At 36.4% G+C, this 27,677-nt stretch overlaps 1 protein-coding gene across 1 annotated transcript in view; it reads right to left on the bottom strand.

Annotated features, from left to right (window-relative positions):
* The window catches only part of HMCN1 (hemicentin 1), a 519,661-nt gene that overhangs the window by 189,702 nt on the left and 302,282 nt on the right, over positions 1-27,677 (bottom strand). Inside the window, exons 37-45 of the mRNA XM_065885936.1 lie at positions 18,793-18,894; positions 17,724-17,900; positions 17,029-17,180; positions 15,761-15,884; positions 11,288-11,463; positions 8,825-8,921; positions 5,389-5,511; positions 4,470-4,631; positions 1,946-2,227 (exon numbers count right to left, since the gene is read on the bottom strand). Coding sequence (XP_065742008.1) covers positions 1,946-2,227; positions 4,470-4,631; positions 5,389-5,511; positions 8,825-8,921; positions 11,288-11,463; positions 15,761-15,884; positions 17,029-17,180; positions 17,724-17,900; positions 18,793-18,894 — 1,395 coding nt within the window. The remainder of the gene's footprint in view (positions 1-1,945; positions 2,228-4,469; positions 4,632-5,388; positions 5,512-8,824; positions 8,922-11,287; positions 11,464-15,760; positions 15,885-17,028; positions 17,181-17,723; positions 17,901-18,792; positions 18,895-27,677) is intronic.

Genomic DNA, 27,677 nt, shown 5'->3' with positions numbered 1-27,677 from the left:
TAACAAATAATTCTAGTATTAAAAATTAAAAACAGGGCTTCCCTGGTGGCACAGTGGTGGAGAGGTCCGCCTGCCGATGCAGGGGACACGGGTTCATGCCCTGGTCTGGGAGGATCCCGCATGCCGCGGAGCGGCTGGGCCCGTGAGCCATGGCTGCTGGGCCTGCGCGTCCGGAGCCTGTGCTCCGCAACGGGAGAGGCCACAGCGGTGAGAGGCCCGCGTACTGCAAAAATAAATAAATAAAAAATAAAAACAATCGAACAAATTAGAAGCTCAAAACCTCGTGAAACACACCAGCTTTCATGTTATCTATACTAACTACATTTTTGTTCCTTGGGCTAGTTGCTTCCTAGCTGGTTTTTTGCTTATTTTCACCCCAATCCAGCTCATGGAGACAAATGTGGTTTCAACTAGAACAGGAGCAGTAGAGTTGATGGGACTTAGTGACACCAGATATGAGAAAAAGAGGAGTCAAGGATGATTCCTAGGCGTTTCCCTTGCTCAATCACATTAGGGGGGTGGGATTGGCACAATCACCCATGAGAGAGTGTGGATAGAGAAGCAGGTATTGCCCATTTCAGAGCCTTGGGTCATTCTAACACTACAGTCTGGAAGAGTAGGGGGAAACAATAAGAGAGGTTGAGAGGAAGGAGTTGCCTGAGAGTTAGAGACCAACCAAGAGGGGCAGGGGTGGGGCAGTTCCAGAAGCCTAGAAAAGACATGAGTGACCAGCTCCTCGGGTCAAATATGCCTTGTGAATGCAAAAATGTGAGACACACAAAGTGGGTTGAGAAGACGGGTTTGGGCAATGAGCAGAGCAGACTCAGGATAGTCTGAGGATAGAGTGACAAGTCACATTGACCCAACAGGCCTGGACAAGTGCAAGGGCTGGGTCAGAGGAGAACCAGTGTTAAAATCCAATTAAGCCAGCACTGGAACATAGATAAAACAAGGCTACACAGAGGCCTTGAGTTCCTCTATGTCCCTCATTCGCCCCATGGAAAGTTACCCCTCCATCATGTTTTCCTTCTGCACAGAGAAGGGCCAGTGACACCCTCCACTTTCAATGGTCTTGCAGAATTGAAGTACATGGAAGATTGAGCCAACTGGAATTTGGCATAATCTGAGACCTTGATTTCTCAACATTAGTCTTGCCTAGGAAATTTTATGACAGAAATTCTTGTTAATACAACTGACCTAAATGTCCCTACCTAGAGAACTGATCAAATAAAGTATGAAACATTCAAATAATGAAATAGTAAGCACCTGTTAAAAAGAATGAAAAAACCACAATCTAACAAAACGATACATAGGACTGATTCCTTTTCAGTCTCTAGCTTTGGCTTACACATTGGCTGCAAACTACAAGATATTAAAACTGGACTTTGTGCATGTTCTAACTGGATTTAAGTTACAAGACCATGTCTATTAGATTTACCATTTCTATAGATTTTAAAAATGCAATTCAAGTTGTATGCATACAAATAGGTATCCCTGAGTACATGTATGTTTGGTCCATTCCTATGGACATTTATTGCTCATTACTTAGAATTTTAAAGCTGACTTCAGTACAACTTATGCCCATCTGATGCTCAGTCAGTAAGCTCTAAGGAACCTAGACTTACACTAGCCAAGTCAGCTAATGTGGAAAACATAGAATTATGGAATGTTACTTGGGATAGCACTGGATCAAAAGTACTTGAAGAAGATAATTATCTACTTTACTATGTGCTTTCCTAAAAGAATATCCAATATATGCTTATTTCAGCAAGGTAAGATATGGAAGGTCAGGCATAGTAGGAGGAGTGATGAGACTAATCTAAAGAAGTGGTGCAAATGTAGAAAATAATCGACTATAAATAAAAGACTCAACACTTGAGGTCTATATCTCCCATCCAGGAGGCTATAGCCAGTGAATGGACCTATTGAGCCTGTTTATACTTACTGTGTACACTTAAGTCATATTTTCTGTCAGTCATTCCTGCTATATTCACAGCAACACACACATAACGGCCTGTGTCAGACACATGGACGTTCTTCAGTTGAAGGATATGACCTTCATCCGTTACTTCCATTCCCCTTCCCTTAGTTAAAGGGCGGCCATCTTTCATCCAGGTCACTGTCGGTTGAGGAATACCCTCCACCTCACACTCTAAGGAAATGCTCTTCCCTCGAGTTACGATGATTTCAGTAGGGTGGCTGCCACTGTTGGCTATAGTTGGTCGAACTGGGGAAAAAAAAGAAAAGAATAGGAAATGTTTGCCTAAAGTCTTATATAAGAATTTTCATCACGCAAAGTTAAATTCTTTTTTTTTTTTTGAAAGAAAATGCTTTATTGTTTCTTGTGGTCATACAAGCAGTACAAATTTACAGCAAAACAAAAATCACAAAATTCAGAAAAGTATAAAGCTCACTCACCATGCTATAATCGAATATACCCACTGAAAACATTTAGGTCTTCATGAAACCAACCATTACAAAATGAAATTTAAGAAAACCTACTAAGCACAATAACATAAAAACAAATATCTAGGAATAATATGACAAAACATACTAAATTCATTTTTGATGTCAAAAAATTAGCTACTAAAGAAAAGACCCAGGACTAATAGACATGGCATTGCTGTACTGAGACTCAGGTAGAATTCTCCAATGTACCTAAATGGGTTCATAACTAAAATAAAGCTATCAATATAGTAAGGAAAGAATACTGCATTAGCTACTTTCCCTGCTTTTGAGAAGTTATACAACTATTTGAATTATCATTTGTAGCTCTAACCCAGGGAAGTCTTCTAGTACTAATTTTAAAGTAGATATGATAGCCTAGCTCATGACCTAATGTCTGTTACCAATTCCTTTCTTCCCTTCAGTAGAGGAGTTGGAAAAGCTGAGACTTTCTCAGCCTTCTTTGGAAATTGAGGTGACCCCAGGAATCACTGTAGAACTAAAAAGTCTAAATGGAAGTCTGCTGGCAGGGGTGAGGTGAGGGGGTGGGTTTGGGAAATTTTTTGCTCTCCTGCCAAAAGAGAAAGATAGCATTCCTTTCCCTTCCCACACTGCCTTCAATGTGGACTTGATACTACAAATGCAGCAACCATTTTCCGATAACAAAGGAAGGACCAGGAGGATCCTAGATCTCCTGTCCTGGTAAGAGTAAGGTGCTGACCAACTCCAGTGACTGCCAGCCTCAGGCTTCTCATTATGTGAGAAAATAAACCTCTATTTGTTTAAGCCACTGATGGCCAGTGATTCTGTAACTTTATAGCTAAATTCACCTAGTGGATACTGATTCCAAGAAAGAAGATTAAACCAACTCAAATACACATGTGTGTGGGAAAGAAAATGGACCAGTGTTAGTAATCCTGTGTTCCAGGGCCAATCCTGTCACATACAAGCCATGTGACCTCAGCTGGTCACGGAAACTTCTCTGGGCTTAAGTTTCCACATACTTTTTTTTTTTTTTTTTTTTTTTGCGGTACACGGGCCTCTCACTGTTGTGGCCTCTCCCGTTGTGGAGCACAGGCTCCGGATGCGCAGGCTCAGCGGCCATGGCTCACAGGCCCAACTGCTCCGCGGCATGTGGGATCTTCCCAGACCGGGGCATGAACCCGTGTCCCCTGCATCGGCAGGCGGACTCTCAACCACTGCGCCACCAGGGAAGCCCTCCACATACATTTTGGAGGCAATATTTTTGTCTCATACCACAGCTATGTAAAGATTAAATGAGGTAATGTAAATATTTCAAATACTTTAAAATCTTATATAAATTAAATATTCTTTACAATGAGATATTTTTACATACTGTAAATGTACCCTATGGTACAATGCCATCTTCTCCATTCTGCACATACACTATCCTGCCCCCCAAAAGTTACAGCCACATTGATATATCTGCCAGCAGCAAGCTGATGCAGATGTTCAGCTGTATTGCTGAATAAATAACAGCTAGAAATAAGTAATTACTCTTTATTACGTCAGCACAATTAAAATTTGTGGGTCTTATGAAAGGTATAGTTGTCCCTGGGTATCCATAGGGGACTGGTTCCAGGACACCCTCAAATACCCAAATGCTCAAGTCCATTCTATATAAAATGGCAGAGTATTTGCATATAAGCTATGTACATCCTCCCTTATACTTTAAATCATCACTAGATTAGTTATAATACTTAATACAATGTAAATACTGTGTAAATAGTTGTAAATACAATGTAAATGCTATGTAAACAGTTGCCTGGTGCGTGGAAATTCAATTTTTGCTTTTTGTAACTTTTGGGATTTTTAAACAATATTTTTCAATCTGCAGTTGGTTGAATCCATGGATGCAGAATCTGTGGATATGGACGGCCAATTACATACTATAACCATACTACTTTGAATGACTCTTAAAGATATGAAGAAAAAGTAAAAGGGGAGGATGGAGAGGTTTTTAAAAAAAAATTGTGCCAAAGCCTGGCTAACTAATAACTTACTGTAAACTTGCAGATTGTAGTCTTTCTTTGCTGTTCCAGCAACATTTGATGCCACACATGTATAGAGCCCTGCATCAGATTCTTCTGCAACTGAAATCTGCAACTGCCTGCCTCCAGATAAAGTTCTGACCCGCCCTGCAGAATCAGCCAGCACTGGGGAACCTGCAAAGAAAACCAAGTGGCAGAATGTGAAGTATAAATGTAAGGTGTTTTGTGTATATACTTTAATGAGTATATATACATATATATTTACTTCCTAGCTCACATACTTAAAAGGCAGAGGACACTGTATAATAATCTACGCAAAAAGGAGGAGGAGGAAGATAGAGAAGACTATCTTCTGCAAATTTTTCTTTCAATCAATACTGCATTTAAAAGAAAACATACTTAGTAAAACAAACAAAATAAAATCTTTAAGTAAAACAAGAATTATTTTTTAGATCAGCTAAAAATTTAGATGATCTGATACTTAATGGAAACAGATATTTGTTGATGAATAACTAAAAATCTGTTCAACTGCAGAATTGAATCTTAACGTACATTACAAAACTCACAAATACAGCAAAACTGTTTGCTTTAAAAAACAAGAAAAATTTTAAACCTATTTTAAAGAAGAAAGAAAGAGTTCATTGAATGGTGGATTCTTGATCATTATAGCTGCCCTACAATGCATTTGATTAAAAAAGAATTAATGGAGAAAATTAATTTCTTCTTGGGAGCAGTGAGTCTCAAAACTGACAATTTTCAGGTTGATACTGTAGAAATATCGCATATGGCACATTTAACACAAAGCAATTCTGCTGTCTGGTATTTTTGCGTGCAAACCTTAAGAAAGTTCGTTGGCATGTTTCTCAAACAAAATATAAATTGACTTAATATTTATATTTAACTTTATAAATGTCAAAGGGTGAAAACTGACCTTTCTTCTTCCAAATGAGATTTGGGGGTGGAATACCACTTGATTCACACAATAGACTAATAAGATGCCCTTCAATGACTGTAAATTGAGCAAGTTCATCAGAACCATAAATATTCGGTGGTACTGAAAGATTAAAAAAAGGAAAAATACTATTTTACACTCAAAAATAAAATTTCCCTAACACTTTGCATGTAAAAATCAAAAAGGTTCCCTCTCAAATGGTACATGTAAATAATTTAGCACTTGAGGTTGACCTATCAACACCACATTACAAGTCAACTGTAAGACCTAGAATAAATACCTAATAGCAGACTTCCCATTTTCACAGATAGAAACTTAATTATCAAAATACTCAGAGTGATATAAAAAGGAGATACAGTCTAGATATTTAGACATCTTGCACCAAAAGAAATGAAGACACTTAGCAAATTTAAATTTAACCCAGTCATTGTGCCTCTCCAGCTTTGATATCTCAGATGTTGAACAGAATGGAAAGACATCAGGCATATAACATATAGTAAAGAACAGAGGTAAGGAATTTGATCTGAGAAACAGACATGCTACCTGTCCTGGACTGTACAGTTTGCATGCCCCCACTGATCTCCAGCTTCTGCTTGGAACTCTCAAAGTGAATTCTGACTACCCACACTTTACTCAAAGAGGCTGAACCTGCATTTGCTGGTTGAACTCTCCCTTGGGACACTTTTCTGGCTGCAGTATTATCACGTGATAGATGCTTATCCTCCCAAGCTCCTGGGAGTTGAGGAGTGGGAGAATCCTCCTCACCGCCAATGCTGCTTCCAGCCATTGTTCAAGCACCCCCATGAAAGTCTCTATTCTTTTGAGGCTCATGTCGTCCATTTACTTCTTTTTTTCTTATCACCATCCGTGAACCTGCCATTCTTTTTCCATTCACTGAACAATCTGGTACTTGTTTTTATCCTTTCTCTTTATATGAAGACCTGCCACATTCTGTATGAACTCAATATCCACACGTCTAAACACCTGGCTACTCAGTTCCTTGATCTGCTCATCCTGTTCTCCATCAGAGGCCATACCCTTTTCACCATCTAGAACATTTCTCCTATTAATTTATAAATTTAGGCCACTTTCTGACAGCTGCTCTATCCTTATAGCTCTTTCACTCAACTATTCCCAATTCTCAGTTCAATGACCTAATTGAATCTCAAGTCCTTAAACCTCTCAGAAGCCTCCCAACCTAGCTGCTTACTCTTTTATTTACCAACTTCACTATCCAACTTAGATTTCATGATCATTAATTTCAGCTAGTCCTCTGTCAATATTTTCAACTGCCTGGCACCAGTGCTCTTCCTTTTTGGCAATACCCTTAACTTGGGATGAATCCTATAGTTCACTCTGTCATCACCTATCCCACAGATGAAAATTCTACAGAAGAAAATGACAACTACACAAATTGCCACCACTATAAATTCATGATCTCCAGCCCAAACTCCACCTCCTCTACTCCCATGGCTTCCATTAATACAAATACTTGCAAATCTGTACCTGTAATGCAGATACTCTCTGAGATCTGGACTTTTATATCTGACTACTTAACATCTCATCTTGGATGCCTTTGAGGCACTGGTAAACTCAACTTGCCCCAAACCGAACTCAGTAACCAGTGTCATTGTCTTTCTTCTTAAGCTCTCTATGCCTACATGTGGCATAGTACCTAGAACACAGAGTCACTCTATAAATGATTTTTGAGGTCTCAACTTTCTCTCCCCTATCATTCATTCTTACATTGACTGCGACCTGTTTTCCTCTTTAAGAGGCATTGGTCTACTCAGTTGTAAAGTACACTTCGTATTTTATGTCTCATTTGGCTTCTCTGCAATGTGTGCCATTATTCATTCATTCATTCACTCATCTATCTAACCACGTCCAACTTATTTGTTGTCCGTGTTCTTCTTCTGGGAACACCATTGTCCCTTAGTTTCCATGACACAAGCTTTACCCAGTTTTCCTCCTCCCTCTTTGACTGTTCCTTCTCAGTTTCCCATTTGGGGGTCTCTTTTTCTGTCTCCCTTCTTATGTGATATGTGAGGGTCATTCTATACAGTACTCTTTTGTACACATTCTTCTTATTCTCGCTAAGGGATCTCAACTACTACATATACACTCATGTCTCTAACCTCACATTTTTAGCTGTTATCTCTTTCTCCTGAGCTATAGGCTCATAATTCTGATGGCACAGAGGACAGCTTCACATGAATAGTCTACAGGTATCTCTAATACAGCATTTTAAAAATGAATTCTTCATCTCACTTTCTAATTGATCACTCCAAATTTTTCTTTTTCTTTTCTTTTTTTTTTTCAACCTTTACTTGATAAGACTTAGCTCACTGTTGTCCATATTGGGAGTTATACGAATATTTTCCCCATTTGAAAGAAATGAGAAGAGAAAGGAAAGAAAGGAAATATGAAGGGAGAAAAAGGATGGAAGGAGGTAGGAACAGAAGTGAATGATACATAACAAACATGTAGTAAATATAAATGTACTGCATAGTAAACGCTGTCGTTTAAAAGTAAATCCTTTTACAGATGAATGATAATACTTCTTACAATTTTCCTCAAGATTTTAAAAAATGATAATAATGATTTATAATTAACAAGTCATTTTATACATAAAATATTTATTCTCTATTGGAATTAGATTACTTCCTCTACCTATTTTTATTTTAAAATGTGTTTTTGAATTAACTTTTATAATCAAAGGTAAATTTCAGGTTATTATCTCAAAAATTAAAAAGTTTAAACAAATACAATCAGAATTAAGAGAGCTTAATACGTTATAAATGAATTTAAAGAAGTACTTAAAATAAAGGTGAATATGTAGGAAATGGGAACACTTTTGAACATAGTGTAACAACTACAGTGATATAAAAGTTGTGACTACTCCTAAGAATTATCTTGATTAGTAATAGTAAAACTTCAAGCAAGAACAGCTTTGCACATTCGTCAGCGGAGTAATCCCATCTCCCACCCACAAGTGCATGTGTCCTCTTTCTCTCACACAAATATAATTCACATACACAATTTAGCCTTTTGACTCATTTTCAATTGACCAACACACTCTCTGTTCATGGAGAACACTCAATCATTAGAGGATCTCAGTTGTAGAAGCTAAAAGGCATGTTAATCAGGCAGGAGAGCAGAACTGTTCTACATCAAAGTTACAGTGACCAACACGTTTAGGTTCAAGAAATCTGTCTAGTTGCTCTTGAATTAATTATATAAGCTGATATTCAGGACAGTTCAGCATCATTTAAACATATTAATTAGTGTCCATGTCTGTATTATGATCAATTTTAGTTACGTGGTTGGTTATTTTAAGAACTGACACAAAGAATCACAGATTAAACCACAAGCTGTATCATTTGCTTTACAATCAGGGGCTGATCCCACTTACCCCAAATGTTGACATTATAGTTTTTCTCAGTTTTTCCAGCAACATTTGTTGCCTCACAAGTGTAACGACCACTATCTTGAACCTGAGCATCTTCGATCTGAAAACAAAATCATGCTTTGAAACCACAGTTTCTATTTTGTAAGTAACTGGGGCTTTTCTATTAATGTTATTTGTGATCTCTGATTTTTCATTTGTGTTCTGAAGGTTTTCAAACATATAAAAAATAGAGGGAACAGTAAAATGGATGGCTATATGCCCATCACCCACATTCAACACTTATCAAGATTCAGCAATTCTTTTATGTCATACCTTATTTGAATCTCATCAATTTTACTGGTTGAAGGTCTAGAAAGGCCTTTTAAATATGATTCAGATAAAATAACAAAAAAGTCACAATTAATTTATGAATGTGTTATTCAGGGCTTTAAATATACAATCTTTCCATGCCCAGGTCCTTGTTCAGTAAAATAATACCCATACTATTAATTTATTATGTCTTCTCCTATATTGGGTTTGTAAGCTTCTTCAAGCCAGGTATTATACTCAATTAGTCTCAATCTCCTAATACCCAGTTTGGTGCTTGGTAGATAACTGAATACCAGTAAATACTTTCCATATATTTATCTGCAACATACATTAATACTCATTTATCATTTATTCATAGACCTTTCAGCAATTATTGAGAATCTTGTACCAGGTACTATAGGTAAAAGATACAAAGAAGTATGGTGTTAATATATGGTTTCTGACTTGAGTCTTCAATCTAGTTGAGAATATAATGTATGTGAACATAAAAAAAGGGTTTAATAATAAACAAGGTATAAATAAGAATATAAGATAATCTAAGAGGTACAACAAACAGTATATAATTGCTGAAAGTTTTGAAATCAATTGCTAAAACATTCAAAAGAGAATCATTGCAGTTGGAGTTATCATTAAAAGTATTTAGTACAGCAGGGGTACACTAGAAGTTTTTATTTCCATGAGGTCTTCGCCCTATGTTCCTTCCTATGGACCCACACATTCCAGGGTGCCTGGCTAGCCTCAGTGGTGGAGACTCCGTGGATCCTAGGATTTCTTCACCATCACCTCTCTCCTGGCTTCCCAACTCTATTGGGATCCATGCTCTGAAGAAATGAACTTCTCTACTCACTAAAATTTGCTAGGAGAGTTCTAATCACGTATAGCTCTCCCCTATCAGTGCTGGGACCTGTGGTTTGTACAATCGTCTCCCTCTATCATTCAGTCAGAGCTGAGGTTTGAGAATTCTACCAGCTGCTTTCTTGAACTCTGGGGTCTGCCTCTGAGAAGGGGCAGTGCTTTTTGCTTTTTTTTTTGCTTTTTTTCCCCCTATATAGCTCAATTGACTTATCCTACTTTCCTCCATCAGTGACTCCGGCCTTTCCTTCCTCATTGGCTCCATCGTTACAGGATCATAATTCCGAACAACTCCATCCTCTTGCCTCCAATATACACTTTTACCTCCCTCTCACTCTCTCCTATACTTCTATCCTCCTTGTGTAAGCGTCTTAGTTTCCTTTGTGTTGAAAATCATTATCCGTTCCCAAGACTCTCCTTGTTGGACAGTAATAATATTCCTTTACCAAGAAACTATGTGGTGTAGTGGTTAGCAGCATGGATTCTGAAGCTATACTCCGGTATTCAAATCCCATTTCTGCCTCTGAGTAACCGTAGGCAGATTACTTAGCCATTCTTTCAATTCTAAATACGGTTATTGAGGATTTTATAAATACTCCAATGGCCTGTTGGCTTCCTGAATCCTAATTCCTTAAGTTGGCTTTCAATGTTAGCTCTTATTTCGCTTAAATCAACGTAGTCCACCTTATTTCCAAAATTCACTTTGTTAAATTGTTTCAGTCACACTAGCTTACTTGCTTCCCGTAATCAGGCCTTTTGTCCTATCTCCCCATAAAAAGCCAACTAGCTTTCCAAGACTATTCTGGACAACCACAGCCTTACGTTTTGCTATCTTTCCCAAATGTACTGTCTATATCATCCACTTGGTAATTAACTTAGAGACTTGGAGCACTCATTGCATTTTTCATGAGCTGTTAAATTTTCATATATTTGCATTTTGCATAAATGTGTCATACTTTTTTGCATCCCTATGCAGAGCACCTAGAATGGGTATTTGCTGATCGGCTGAATGACTGAAGATGATGCACTCCTTAGAATATTTCTATAATATTTTCCTAGAAGTATTTTTGAATGGCTTCTGGCTAGAAACACGAATTGACAGTTAAGTATAATATTCAAACCTTCCTAAGCATAAAACTGAAAAATATTACAAACCTCACTAATAAAAGGGTTCCTGGAATTTTATAAGATGAAATTAGTAGAATACTTGTAAAGTTTAATAGGGGTACTATTTTGATAGTGGTAATACCAAAGCCATGAGCTTAGGAATAATATAAGAAGCAATAAATGAATCTATAGGCTTACCTTTAACACACTTCCATTTTCAGTGACACTGAGGCCTGGTTTCTTCAGCAAGGGGTGGCCGTCTTTTAACCAGGTCAGAGTCGGTGGGGGAATTGCATCACTTTGACATAGTAACTCCACAGCTTGGCTAATGAGGATAGAGACGTTCTGTTCTTCTCCCATAATATTTGGTGCAACTAAGTGAAAGATGGGTTTTCCCTCAGGATAAAAGAGGCCAGCATACTGCTTATCTTTATTAGTCATCAGGACATATACTGAATAACTTTATTAGTTCTTTTAAGATGTAGGATCACAGTAATTCTAACATACCCTCTGCACATCATTTCGTTCAGAATCAAGCGTTCATAAATCACTGATTAATGTGTTCCTGTTGAACAGAAATAGTTTTTTCACTAACTTTTCATGTAAAAAAGTTTTAGAACTGGAAGTTCTCACCAAGTGCCCACTTAAGAAACTTCTTGAACTAGATGTCACCACTTAAGATTTTCAAAGTATTAAACCACTCATGAAATCTTTTGGAAATAACAATGAATTAAAAGCAAACACATTTTTGATGTTTATTTCTGCAAAATAAAATCAATTTCATAAATACAGAGGCAAAATAAAAAAAGAGAGTTGAAAGAGATCATCCTGTCCCACCTCACAGTTTGCAAAACATAAGATGGGTGATGGATAAGAGCTTATTTGAAATAACGTGACTAATTGGTGGCAAAACTAGGAGTCTTCTGACTTGCAGTTCAGAGCTCATTTTGGTTTTTCATGGTGCCTTGTCGGTTTTCTATGGAATAAAGACCATGTGGGATAAATGATACATTAAAGACCAAACTAAAACAGTGAGCAGCTGTATAGCATACAACTACATAAAAAGAAGAAATGAGTTGAAATTTTAATGAGATTAAAATTAGAATTCCCTGGCTATAAGGCTTGTCAAATCCTGAAATATGTTCGTGGAGAAGTTTAAGGAACTGCATTCCCTTGGGTGTATTAAAAAAGAGAGTAAACAATCATTTGTCTCAGATGGTCGAGGTACAGCCCTGCCAAGAATTAGACGGTGGGCTCCATAAGCTCTCAAGGACTCTTTCAGGCTTATACTTATAATAATTCAAAATCATGAACTAATGATAAAATCAGGCCTGTTATAAAAGGGCCACTCCAAAAAAGCACAGAGGGGAATTTCCTCAGCCATTTCTCACTAAATCCCATAACTATTTACGATTGTAGGAAACATACCATATTTGTAGTTTTTTTGGTTTTGGTTTTTTTTTACAAGAAAGGTTAAGTTTCATTGAAATGAATCCTAAAGGATTTTCCAAATGCTTTGGTAGAAATAAGATTTTTGTGGTAAGGAACATTATGATAGTCCATTGGCCAGTTTCCAGCTTGGTACTGTTGCATGTGGCAAAATGACAATGAACGCAGGGTACTTAAGCCAGTCCCTATAGCTTAAGGGGCTATAACCAGGAGGTTATATAACCGTGTTCTATAACCAGGAGGTTTCTCTGCTACCATGTCTTTTACACAGGGAAAGGCATTTGAACTAGAGGGTATTTCTTATGCTGTTTCTGGATGCAGGACTTGTGCTAAACCCAAAGGAAATGAGGCTAACAAAAGAAACTCCATGCACAATGGCTGGAACAGATCAGTGGGACTTTTGGGCAGAGATCTGTGATGCCCATCCTGCTAAATTCAACAGCACAACAGACATGTGGCTTTCCAAAAGCTTAAAGTAATCTACGGGTGACAGAAAAGAGTGGGATTCTTTTTAACACGTGAGACAACAGATAAAAGATATACAACTAGTCTGTTTGAGATGAAAACTTCTATAATCTCAGCAAAATCAGCACAGTGAGTGCCATCTTCTAAGATATTATGAAAAAGAGATATATTCACCAGTCTTAGCATAGAGAGTCCTAAATACAACTTCACAGTTGGAAATAATTTCAGGTTAAGTCTGTCCTCTGTGGATAAAAATGTACCACAACTATATAAAATATGTTTATCTCAGATTATTTGTAGAATTTACAAAAGAGCACGGATTCTTTATGACTGCTTGTAGACGTAAAAGTCAGAAACAATTCAAGAAAGCAGAATGCTAATTTCCAAATTTTTTCCTTCAATTACTTTTCTTTAAGCTAAATGAGTTGAATCAAGCTCAATTTTTTTCAATTGAGAGGAAAAATACAAAAACAGTGGAGTATTTGTTTCTTAAAGAACATAAATTAAAGCAAACCTAATTACAGTCAAGGATATATATTACCTCAGCACAACTATTCTTTTCTGCCCTGTCTTTCATTTCCCACTTTTTGTTTAGTCTGAGAAGAGAACAAGCTTCTACCCTTTAGATCCTCAGCTTCCTTAGATGTTATCCCTATACTGCTTTGCAGTCATGTTGCTTAGGAAGCGGTGTGTTGTATCTGTGTCTCATCCTACGCATTATACGTGTGAAATGTAATTACACAAGTCAGAACTGCCACAGCGTTATGCTTGTTAAAACACGGGGGAGCGTGTGATCTCTAAGAACGTTCTCAGGGCTTCAGTTTAAAGGTAAGGTACTACAGGAATCCAGAGCACTTAAAAACTCTATTCTCATGTTTCAGCACCTAAGGGTATGGTGATGCACACTCCAAATTGATACCAGGGAGAAACAGTTTGAATGAACTACTCTTGTAATTGTAGGGAAAGCTATTTTACACAGTGTCTGCTCCTCCTACACCACCACGCTCTACAATGTAAATCTGATGGGGACTCAACCTCTGAGGCTGCAGAACCACCATGCACCAAATAGATCCAAGATTGCCAAGGTTACTATCACAAATTTAGCAATATAATTTAGGGACATAATACGAATAGTAGAGCATAGATGGGAAGCTAATTTCCCATTCAAAACCTGTTTTAATCTGGCACTTCTTTAACATTCAAAATATATACACACAGCAAGCTACTAAAACACATACGCACATTCTAAAACATACGTATGGGCTGGCTAGCCACTTGACTTTTATAACAGAGGGAAGATTCTGGTTTTCAGACTAAAAAGGTACTATGGGGGTACTTAATAAATGATAAAAAGTAGTGACGCACATGTTCATAACTCCTGAAAAATATCAACTCTCTATCACCTCCCAGGTCCACTTTTGACACTAACCAGTGCAGAAATGGAAGCAGCCAATCCCAGATTTTCAGTGCTGACTAAAACCCAGTGAATACCGATGTCTGCTTGCTCATCTGCTTGCTTGTTCATGATTGAAGGAGCTATTGTGTCACAAACTTAGATTGATGCATCATTCTCTAAGGATAGTTTAGATTGGAAACATTCCAGTTCTTCATAAAGCACAGAAGTGACCCATTAAGGGAAGGAGTTAGATTCCTTGCAGTTGGGCATTTTAGACCCTCTGTTATCTCAGACACAGAGCACCAGCTGGAGGCTAGATACAGACCCATGCCAACTGCAGAAGCAACAAAAAAGAGGGATGCATAATGAGCCTTGGGTAATTTATTGATGCCAACTGGGATTTTTTGGCTTAATTAGAGATGCATGGCATCCATGTTGAAACAAGGGGCCTTTTTATTAAAAAATTTGGACTTATTATATAAGTTATTTGTGATGATTGCATTTGTTTTGGCAAACTCAAAAAGGGAAGTCAATCCACATGGCCTGGAGGTTAAAAAAAAAAAAAAAAAAAAAAGTAATATATTTTGAACAGGAGTAAATTATTTGGAAGTGAGGTAGGACTTAGAAGAGAAGGCCGGCATTAAACAGATACTCTTTGAGGACTACAGAACAAATCCACTATTCCAGGAACCAAGAATATAATGCAAGTAAAACCCTGAAAAAGTTCTAAATGCAAAGGTATACTAAAATGTGAAATGACAAGTGTAATCTATGAATGGAGGCCATTGAGGCCCCAACTTTGTTCCAGGGGCCTCTTGGTGTGATGGAATCAGACCTTTCCTTTTGTACCTTACAGCTGCATCATAGGTAGGAAGAAAAAATACTTGAGTTTTGCCTAAGTTTATGTTTAGTTTAACTTTTGCTTCTCAAATATCCTTTAATTCATAGACATAGTACTGACTATAAAATATGCTGATTATACATATAATTGAAAAGTAAGAAAATCCAGGCTTCGAGTAGAATAGATCAAGAGAGCTACTTGAACAGAGCCTTGCTTTAGGGAGAAGAATGTCTTCCAAACTGCAAAGATCTCTCCATAGTCATGTTCTTCAGGGTGCTCCATAAAAACAACACCCTACATGCTGGATGTATGCATCTTTATTTCTCAGAACTTCAATAAAGGAAAATCAAAGTCAAATATAAGGCAGAAAGGGTGACTCTGATTTAATTAACCTTGTAATATTTTGATAATTTCTATTGTTCATAGCTCTTTATTGTCAAAAACTTTCTTAACTTCCTCAATGATATTAGGACTTAAACACAGCTGTATCAGAGCAGAAGTAATTATTAAAATGTCTCACCATATACTCTGAGGTCAATGTCCCTTTGTTTCTCCCCAGCAGCATTTACTGCCACACAGGTGTATCTCCCCGTATCACTGATTTGCGCGCTGGTCAAGGCTAGGATGCGGCCCCCAGACAGAACCTGTTGATGAATAGAAAGCTAAATAACCAACATATCTCCTGAGAATTGTAGGTGTAAACATACTTTTTCAATTATTTTCTGAGATTGATCAACTGAACATTTGCCTCTAGAAGGATTTCTACTTGGATGTTTTAAAGAGGGCAAGCATCATTTAATCCCCTTCTCATCTTATCTGTGGAGGATGACAAAGGCTAGACCCAAACTTGGTAATAACCACTGAACACATACAGGATCTCTACATACAGGATCAAGTGAAGATCCAACTTTATCAATACTTACTACAGAAAGAGAAAAAGCCACCAGGGGAGAAAGATAAGAAGAAGTGGGAATAAGAGGAGCTAATCCTCCTCTTAATTTTTCTTTGAGAGAAAAAGTAAGAAGGTAAAATTAACAGCATGGTAGCAGGCAAATAAATTAATTAGTCACATTCGTTGTCCTTTTATCCCACTGATGTAGTTGTACCTTTAATATTGACATGGACTCTGGATAGTCTATGATCCCAAATTCTGCAAGCAATGGATTTTCAAGAAAAGTTCAAGAAGTAGAATGGTGGAATAACTATGCTCTCTGCTAAGCATAGCAAAATTGAAGTACACTTTCAATGAGATATATGTGTTTCATATTTTAAATTTTGAGTCAGTGCAATGTACTTAAATTTTTTTCAGACTCAAATTTCACTTCTCATAATTCTGCCTTTATAATTTTTCTTTATATGATGTTTTAGTAGAAGTAAATATACTCTGTGTAAATATTTACTCTGAAGTAAATATTCTGATTATTTCCAGACATTTAAATATAACGTCTACCAAAAAATTCCTGTTTTTATTGTTGATGTACATTTCTTTGCATAGGGCATCTTTTATGGTGGTGGCAGAGAGTGGGGGGGGGAGTAGAAAGTATATAAAACAATGACCAAAATACAGCACTACATATGAGATAAGGGAACTCTTAGATATACTGAGCTTTTAATGAATTGTTTAGAAATCACACCTGTGTGCCCATATTTATGGATGTACATGTGTACATGTTTGGATAACATTTGTGAATCCTTGCTCTCCAAATCCCTTTAAGAGTTTTACTTGTTTATACTTCCTGTATTGAATACTTAGATGGTAGATTTCACTTAAGGAATGACAGAGAGTACCTGTATCCCATTAGTGAAACTAGCGACAGGGCTCCCATCTTTCAACCAGGTCAGACTTGGGGCAGGGATACCTCTGGCTTCACATTCTAACCTCACCAGGTTATTAACTACCACTGCCACCATGTTATTGCTGCCAGAAATTGATGGGGGCACTGAAAAGGAATAAAAAAATAAATAAAATTAAGATATGTTAACATCATGGAATATTACATCTCAGAATAATAAAACTATATGTTGTGTCCACAGCAATGTTTTACATTTTTATTTCTTGATTTCCAGGCTTTGTGTGTATCTGTGTGTGTTTCCTTACACTGTATCTACTCTAGTATGTTAACTATGAACTCCTCTTAAAAGCATTATTAGAGATAATAACTTGGAAACATTTCTTGAACTAAAACCTATGATTCTGACAGACAATATTTACAAACAGGGCCACTGTCATTAGCTGATAAGATTGTTGATGACTATTTGCAGCAATTCATCTACAGAAAACTTAAGTTCAATAGCATGTGAAAATAGAGCATTTAATGGGAATCAGAAAATACAAACGCTTATCAGTTTTAGAATACTGCATTCTTAAGTAAAGATGACAACAACACATTCTGTTAAATATTTACACTAGAATTTTATAGATGCACTTAATCATTTTGAATGCTTCTTCGCTCCAGGATGAATCTAGGAGAAACAGCACTAACCATGGACCTGTAGACTATAAAATAACTCTGTAGCTCCAGCTGAGTTGATGGCCACACATTTATATATGCCAGCATCTGTGATCTGGGTGCTTTCGATATTGATGATCTGTCCTCTGTTCAAGAAAGTCATGCTACTGGAACCTAATAGTGGACGATTATCTTTGTACCATGTAATAGCTGCAAGGGGAAGAGGACAGAAACCCATCTTTTTAAAACTTTTCATTTAAAAGCTCAATACACATACTAAATCGAAGCTTAACTACAACAGTAACAATTGCTTTATTCTTATGCTTATCATCTTAGTTTAATCTGTTTAATTATCTCTCTAGGGTTGATTTTTAGGAGGAGGTAAACTTTAGAAAAACATGAATAGCCAAGCCAATATAAGAGTCCTGAAGTGAACTTATAAAAATAATATTCTTTACATTATCTCTAATGTATTAGGTTGGCCAAAAAGTTCATTTGGGTTTTTCCATACAATCTTACAGAAAAATCTGAACGAATTTTTTGGCCAATCCAATATCAGTATTTGTTTGATAGCAAACTTTTATCTGATTCTATTTCTTTTGGTGTAGTATATATTCCTCTCATCTATAAAATTTTGTTTATGCATCTAATCAAAACCAAACATTATACATACTATTAGCCTCAAAATTTTTATATTATTATTGATTAGTATGAATAACTTACTGGTGATGAAAATCAACAATAGTCTCATCAAATGAATGATTTATAAAGATAATCAATTGAGACTAGATAAAAATATATTTTTCAACAAAAATTTATACACAATACCATTGTGGGTTTTCTGGCCATAGTAAGGACAATAAGATAATTATTCACATATTTCTACATTGTTTAAATGAGTAAATTATTTCGTGTAGTTAAAAGCAATGAAAATTCAAAAATACCATCCACCTAATGATATCCTTAACAATATTTTACCCTTGAAATATATTCTATAATATTTCCCTTATTAGTGATTACTATATTATGCTTATAAACAGATTTAGCAATTCGCAGAAATCTTAAAATGTTAATAAGCTACAGAGTCCACAAACACACCTACCAGGTGAGGGATTTCCAGTTGCCTTACACTCCAGCTGTATGGGGTTGTTCACTACCACGGTCTCATTCAGCATCTTCCCTGCATCCTCCAGACTGGGTGGTTCTGTAAGAAGCCCAAACAGATAATTAGCAAACACAAATAGGATATTTAAACTGAAATCGGTTGCTCACTGGGAATTGTCATTTCTTTCTTTCTTTCTTTCACTTATATACAATGATATATTTGGAATAAAACTAAAGTATACTATTAAGTAGTACTGAAGAACAGGACGGAAAAAGATGTTAATAAGTCTTCTGGATCATCCATTTCTCTATGCCTAGACAGGAAAAGCCTTAGAACTGTAGATTAGTAGAGCAGTAAAAGAAAGTTAAAGGAGTACTTTTTTAAATTCCAATAAATCTGACTGGTCTGATGATGAATTGCCTTTACCAAGAAGTAATCTAACACATTTGAACTCTTTCAGGGAAGGACATGGGTATTCCTCAAAATACCTGACTTTACCTTAGTACAGTACTATCTTAAACCATTTCACAGGGATTAAAATCATTTTTGTTTGTTTATTAGAGTTTTTTCTTTTGATATTAAAGTTACAATTAAATTGTTAGTAAAATAAAACAAAACTAAAATTTCAACTTTAAATAATCACAGATAATGCTGCTCTATTTTTAATGTATTTATAAAGTAGGAATTCAGAAAGTCTAAGAGGCATAGTGTAAAAGTAATGACAACTTGGAACAGCAATGCCCTACATCTTCTCCTGTCTCAAGGAGTGTAGGAGGGATGCCAGGAGAAAAAAAAAATTACAAGTAAACTAGAGATCTTACCTTGGAAAAGATGCTACAGATATGTTAGCTTTAAGGTTTACATAAAAATACATTTTAAAGATTTGCTAAATTTAACTTATCCAATGCATGAGAGCCCCTGACTTCTGCCTCATATACAATTAAAAAATTGATCCATTAATCTAGCAAAAACAGAGAAAGGGGAAAGGAGAAAAGGGAACAAGAAAAATGATGAGAACTAAATAAGATGGCAAAAATAAAATCAAATATATAAATCACGAGCATATGTGAATTAGTTCATTTTCTTGGTCAACAGAGAAAGATTTAACACTATTTGAGGGTTAACAGTATTTTTTAAAATTAAAAAGCACAAGTAAAACAACTGCAAAAATGTTGACAATAAAGAGCTGGACAAAGGTATACCAGAACAACAAGTGTGATATCAATTTCTGACATACTGTTATACAAGACAAAAATAATGCTTTCTATTGACTGAACTGTTACAGTTCAGAAAGAATCCACTATAATGATAATGCTTTATGCACTGAATAAAAAAGCAAAAATTGTTAAATAGCAGAGAAAATTTGAAAAACTGAAGAGTACTATATTTTAGTACACCTTTCTTAGAAATTGACTATGCAGTGAAACAAAACATAAAGTTACAAATAATTTGAGAACTAAAATTACCCATCCATTCTGTATGTGTGTATATATATTACATATAATATACACATACATATGTATTTGTGTATTTATGGTTAACAAAGAATACGTATTATTTTCAAGTGCCAACAGAATACTTTCAAAACAGACTATATATTAGGCCATAAAAAATGTCAATAAAGCATTTATAACCACAATTTAATAAAACCATAAAAAAAATAACAGAACTCAGTAATAAAATATAAAGTTTGCTACATGGAGAAAGAATTTATTAAAAAGGAAATCAAGACAAAAGTGTAGAAGTAGAAAAAATAAATTAGAATGAGACTGATTAAAAACTAAAACCTATGGAATGTCACTAAACAGTAAGTACTCAAAAAAAATCTTAAAGCCCTAATTAATATATTAAAAACTAAGAAATAATGAAAATAAATGTTCCAATCATTCAACTCAGATTCCAGAAAAAGACCAATAAAATAAGCCAAAGAAGTCAGGAATAAAGAAATAATAAAAATAAAAGCAGAAGACTACACCAAAGAAAACAAACAAGCAAAATAACAAAAGAAGACAATAAAACTCAAAGCTGTTTCTGACAAGTTTAAAATAAAGTCTGTCCTCAAAAGTAGATGTTCTTTTGAGTCATATTTATTTTCTTGGAAGTTGTTCCTAAAGACAAAGCCTAGACTCCACTCCTCCTTCATACCTGTAGTTCCTTTGTATCCATCTGATGCAATGTATTAACCCCTCCTGCTTGAAATGCCTAGAATGTTTCTGTTTTCTGCACTAAATTCTGATTTATGATATGGTATTTAAGGACAAAAGACCTTTAAATATGGCTATCTGACTTTTCCAACTGGAAAGGAAAAATAATTAGTCCATGGCGCCTTCTTTCAAAACAGTTATTTAAATACTAACTTGAAGCCTTCTGCACTAAAGTGATCACTGAAGGCTTTGACAGACTATGTAGCAGCTGCAATAAAACAACATGGTAAGAATGAGAAATAAAAGAGCTGTGGAGGGGGCTGGCTATTTTTCATTCCACTAAAGGACTGAAAGAAAAAAAGATTAGATATCAGCAAGAATGGCAGAGTAAAGACTGAAAATACATGCCTCCATTAAAAAACAAAAAAGAACACTGGAAAAATTATCAAAACCAACTTTTTCACAACTCTGGAAATTAAACAAATGCTAGCAATAATTAAAGAAGTGATTATTCAAGAAAAACAGCAAAATCTAATTAAGAACAGTGAGGTTTATGACATTTTATCTCACTCTATTCCCATCACTCTCTGCCTACCTCAGCAGTAAGCTTGAAAGCAAAGAGCTCTGCAACCACAGTGAAAAAAGCAGCCAAGTAGAAACTGGATAGTAGAATGCATTTGGGTTCCTGGAAGGACCTTCAAGAGGGCCAAGGAGTAGGACGTGGAGATCAACTTCCTCCCCACAATTACATCAAAAATACACCTACATGTGGACTAACTCCTACAGAACACTTACTGAACGCTGGCAGAAGCCCTCAGACTTCCCAAAAGGCAAGAAACTCACCACGTACATGGCCGTGTGGCTGACAGTCTTGGTGCTCCAGCTGGGTGTCAGGCCTGAGCCTCTAAGGTGGGAGAGCTGAGTTCAGGACATTGGACCACCAGAGACCTCCCAGCCCCACATAATATCAATCAGTGAGAGGTCTTCCAGAGATCTCCGTCTCAATGCTTAGACCCAGCTCCACTCAATGACCAGCAAGCTTCAGTGCTGGACACCCTATGCCAAACAACTAGCAAGACAGGAACACAACCCCTGCCATTAGCAGAGAGGCTGCCTAAAATCATAATAAGCTCACAGACACCCCAAAACACACCACTGGATGTGGTCCTACTCATGAGAAAGATAAGATCCAGCCTCATCCAACAGAACACAGGAACCAATCCCCTCCACCAAGGAAGCCTACAAAACGTGCCAAACCAATGTTATCCACTGGGGACAGACACCAAAAACAAAGGGGAACTAGGACCCTGCAGCCTGCGAAAAGGAGACCACAAACACAGTAAGTTAAGCAAAATGAGAAGACAAAGAAACAAGCAGCAGATAAAGGAGCAAGGTAAAAACCCACTAGTCCAAACAAATGAAGAGGAAATAGGCAGTCTACCTGAAAAAGAATTCAGAGTAATGATAGTAAAGATGATCCAAAATCTTGCAAATAGAATGGAGATAATACAAGAAACGTTTAACAAGGACCTAGAAGAATAAAGAGTAAACAAAAATGATGAACAACACAATAAATGAAATTAAAAATTCTCTAGAAGGAATCAACAGCAGAACAAATGAGGCATAAGAACAGATAAGTAACCTGGAAGATAAAATAGTGGAAATACCTACTGCAGAGCAGAATAAAGAAAAAACAATGAAAAGAACTGAGGACAGGCTCAGAGACCTCTGGGACAACATTAAACACACCAACGTTCAAATTATAGGGGTCCGAGAAGAAGAAGAGAAAAAGAAAAGGAGTGAGAAAATATTTGAAGAGATTATAGTTGAAAAATTCCCTAACATGGGAAAGGAAATAGTTAATCAAGTCCAGGAAGCACAGAGAGTCCCATACAGGATAAATCTAAGGAGAAACACACCAAGACACATATTAATCAAACTAATAAAAATTAAATACAAAGAAAAAATATTAAAAGCAGCAAGGGAAAAGCAACAAATAATATACAAGGGAATTCCCATAAGGTTAACAGCTGATCTTTCAGCAGAAACGCTGAAAGCCAGAAGGGAGTGGCAGGACATATTTAAAGTGATGAAAGAGAAAAACCTACAACCAAGATTACTCTACCCAGCAAGGATCTCATTCAGATTTGATGGAGAAATTAAAACCTCTACAGACAAGCAAAAGCTAAGAGAATTCAGCACCACCAAACCAGCTATACAACACATGCTAAATGAACTTCTCTAGGCAGGAAACACAAGAGAAGGAAAAGACCTATAAAAACAAGCCCAAAACAATTAAGAAAATGGTAATAGGAACATACATATCAATAATTACCATAAATGTAAATGGATTAAATGCTCCAACCAAAAGACAAAGACTGGCTGAATGGATACAAAAACAAGACATGTATGTATGCTGTCTACAAGAGACCCACTTCAGACCTAGGGACACGTACAGACTGAAAGGGAGGGGATGGAAAAAGATATTCCATGCAAAAGGAAATCAAAAGAAAGCTGGAGTAGCAATTCTCATACCAGACAATACACTTTAAAAATAAAGACTATTACAAGAGACAAAGAAGGACACTACATAATGATCAAGGGATCAATCCAAGAAGAAGATATAACAATTGTGAATATTTATGCACCTGACATAGGAGCACCTCAGTACATACGGCAAATGCTAACAGCCATAAAAGGGGAAATCGACAGTAACACAATAATAGTAGGGGACTTTAACACCACACTTTCACCAATGGACAGATCATCTAAAATGAAAATAAATAAGGAAACACAAGCTTTAAGTGACACATTAAACAAGATGGACTTAATTGATATTTATAGGACATTCCATCCAAAAACAACTGAATACACTTTCTTCTCAAGTGCTCATGGAACATTCTCCAGGATAGATCATATCTTGGGTCACAAATCAAGCCTCGGTAAATTTAAGAAAATTGAAATCATATTAATTATCTTTACTGACCAAAATGCTAGGAGAGTAAATATCAATTACAGGAAAAAAGTGTATAAAATACAAACATAAGGAGGCTAAAGAATGTGCTACTAAATAACAAAGAGATCACTGAAGAAATCAAAGAAGAAATCAAAAAATACATAGAAACAAATGACAATGAAAACACAATGACCCAAAACCTATGGGATGCAGCAAAAGAAGTTCTAAGAGGGAACTTTATAGCAATACAATCCTACCACAAGAAACAAGAAAAATCTCAAATAAACAACCTAACTTTACACCTAAAGCAATTAAAGAAAGAGGAACAGAAAAACCCCAAAGTTAGCAGAAGGAAAGAAATCATAAAGATCAGATCAGAAATAAATGAAAAAGAAAAGGAAATGACCACAAAGATCAATAAAACTAAAAGCTGGTTCTTTGAGAAGATAAGCAAAACTGATAAACCATTAGCTAGACTCACCAAAAGGAAAAGGGAGAAAACTCAAATCAACAGAATTAGAAATGAAAAAGAAGTAACAACTGACACTGCAGAAACACAAAGGATCATGAGAGGTTACTACAGCAACTATATGCCAATAAAACGGACAACCTGGAAGAAAGGGACACATTCTTAGAAAAGCGCAACCTTCCAAGATTGAACTAGGAAGAAATAGAAAAGAGAAACAGACCAATCACAGCACAGAAATTGAGAGTGTGATTAACAATCTTCCAACAAACAGAAGTCCAGGACCAGATGGCTTCACAGGAAAATTCTATCAAACATTGAGAGAAGAGCTAACACCCATCCTTCTCAAACTCTTCCAAAATATAGCAGAGGGAGGAACACTCCCAACCTCATTCTACAAGGCCACCATCACCCTGATACCAAAACCAAAGATGTCACAAAAAAAAAACACTACAGGCCAATATCACTGATGAAGATAGATGAAAAAATCCTCAACAAAATACTAGCAAACAGAGTCCAACAGCATATTAAAAGGATCATACACCATGATCAAGTGGGGTTTATTCCAGGAATGCAAGGATTCTTCAATATATGCACATCAATGTGATACACCATATTAACAAACTGAAGGAAAAAAACCATATGATCATCTCAACAGGTGCAGAAAAAGCTTTTGACAAAATTCAATACGCATTTATGATAAAAACTCTCCAAAAAGTAGGCACAGAGAGAACTTACCTCAACATAATAAAGGCCATATATGACAAACCCACAGCCAACATCGTTCTCGATGGTGGAAAACTGAAACCATTTCCTCTTAAATCAGGAGCAAGACAATAATGCCCACTCTCACCACTATTATTCAACATAGTTTTGGAAGTTTTAGCCACAGCAATCAGAGATGAAAAAGAAATAAATGAATCCAAATCAGAAAAGAAGTAAAGCTGTCACTGTTTGCAGATGACATGATACTATACATAGAGAATCCTAAAGATGCTACCAGAAAACTACTAGAGCTAATCAATGAATTTGGTAAAGTTGCAGGATACAAAATTAATGCACAGAAATCTCTGGCATTCCTGAACACTAATGATGAAAAATCTGAAAGAGAAATTAAGGAAACTCTCCCATTTACCATTTCGACAAAAAGAATAAAATACCTAGGTATAAACCTACCTAAGGAGACAAAAGACCTGTATGCAGAAAACCATAAGACAGTGACGAAAGAAATTAAAGGTGATACAAACAGATGGAGAGATATACCATGTTCTTGGATTGGAAGAAACAACATTGTGAAAATGACTATACTACCCAAAGCAATCTACAGATTCAGTGAAATCTCTATCAAACTACCAATGGCATTTTTCATAGAATGAGAACAAAAAGTTTCACAATTTGTATGGAAACACAGAAGACCCTAAATAGCCACAGCAATCTTGAGAAAGAAAAATGAGCTGGAGCAGTCAGACTCCCTGACTTCAGACTATACTAAGCTACAGTAATCCAGACAATAAGGTACAGACACAAAAACAGAAATATAGATTAATGGAACCGGATAGAAAGACCTGAGATAAACCCACGCACCTATGGTCAATTAATGTATGTCAAAGGAGGCAAAGATATACAATGGAGAAAAGATAGCCTCTTCAATAAGCAGTGCTGGGAAAACTGGGCAGCTACATGTAAAATAATGAAATTAGAACACTCCCTAACACCATACAGAAAAATATACTCAAAATGGATTAAAGACCTAAATGTAAGACCAGACATGATAAAACTCTCAGTGGAAAACATAGGAAAAACACACTTTGACATCAACCACAGCAAGATCTTTTTTGACCCACCTCCTAGAGTAACTGAAATAAAAGCAAAAATAAACAAATGGGACCTAATGAAAGTTAAAAGCTTTTGCACAGCAAAGGAAACTAGAAACAAGATGAAAAGACAACCCTCAGAATGGGAGAAAATATTTGCAAATGAGTCAACAGACAAAGGATTAATCTCCAAAATATATAAACAGCTCATGCAGCTCAATATTAAAAAAACAAATAACCCAATCCAAAAATGGGCATAAGACCTAAATAGACATTTCTCCAAAGGAAACATACAGATGGCCAAGAGGCACATGAAAAGGTGCTCAACATCACTAATTATTAGAGAAATGCAAATCAAAAGTACAGTGAGGGATCACCTCATACTGGTTAGAATGGGCATCATCAGAAAATCTACAAACAAAAAATGCTGGACAGGTTGTGGAGAAAAGGAAACCCTCTTACACTGTTAGAGGGACTGTAAATTGATACAGCTACTATGGAGAACAGTATGGACTTTCCTTAAAAAACTAAAAATGGAATTACCATGTGACCCAGCAATCCCACTACTGGGCATATACCCAAGGAAAGCTATAATTCAAAAAGACACATGAACCCCAATGTTCATTGCAGCACTATTTACAATAGCCAGGTCATGGCAGCAACCTCAATGCCCATCGACAGACAAATGGATAAAGAAGATGTGGTACATATATACAATGGGATATTACTCAGCCATAAAGAGGAACGAAATTGGGTCATTTGTAGAGATGTGTATGGACCCAGAGAGTGTCATACAGAGTGAAGTAAGTCAGATAAAGAAAAATAAATATCATATATTAATGCATATACATGGAATCTAAAAAGAAGTTACAGATGAACCAGATTATAAAGCAGAAATAGAGACACAGATGTAGGGAACAAACTTATGGACACCAAGGAGTGAAAGCAGGGATGGGTGGTGGGATAAGTTGGGCAATTGCATTTGACATATATACACTAATATGTATAAAATAGATAACTAATAAGAACCTGCCATATAAAAAGTAAAGAAATAAAACTCAAAAAAAAAAAAAAAGAGCATGGGTAGGGACTTCCCTGGTAGCACAGTGGTTAAGAATCCGCCTGTCAATTCAGGGGACACAGGTTTGAGCCCTGGTCCAGGAAGATCCTGCATGCCGCAGAGCAACTAAGCCCGTGAGCCACAACTACTAAGCCTGCACTCTGGAACCCACGAGCCACAACTACTGAGCCTGAGTGCCACAACCACTGAAGCCCGCGCACCTATAACCCGTGCTCTGCAACAAGAGAAGCCACTGCAACGAGACGCCTGTGCACCGCAATGAAGAGTAGCCCCCATTCACCACACCTAGATAAAGCTCACACGCAGCGACTAAGACCCAACACAGCCAAAATAAATAAATAAATAAATTACTTTTTAAAAAAGAGCACTGGTAGAGGTAACTAATGGTAAAGACAGTAAAACTATATATTTTGCATATAAC

The sequence above is a fragment of the Phocoena phocoena genome, chromosome 1, assembly GCF_963924675.1.
Source record: "Phocoena phocoena chromosome 1, mPhoPho1.1, whole genome shotgun sequence".
In the NCBI taxonomy this organism is placed as follows: domain Eukaryota; kingdom Metazoa; phylum Chordata; class Mammalia; order Artiodactyla; family Phocoenidae; genus Phocoena; species Phocoena phocoena.
This window is presented reverse-complemented; position numbering and strand designations above follow the sequence as displayed.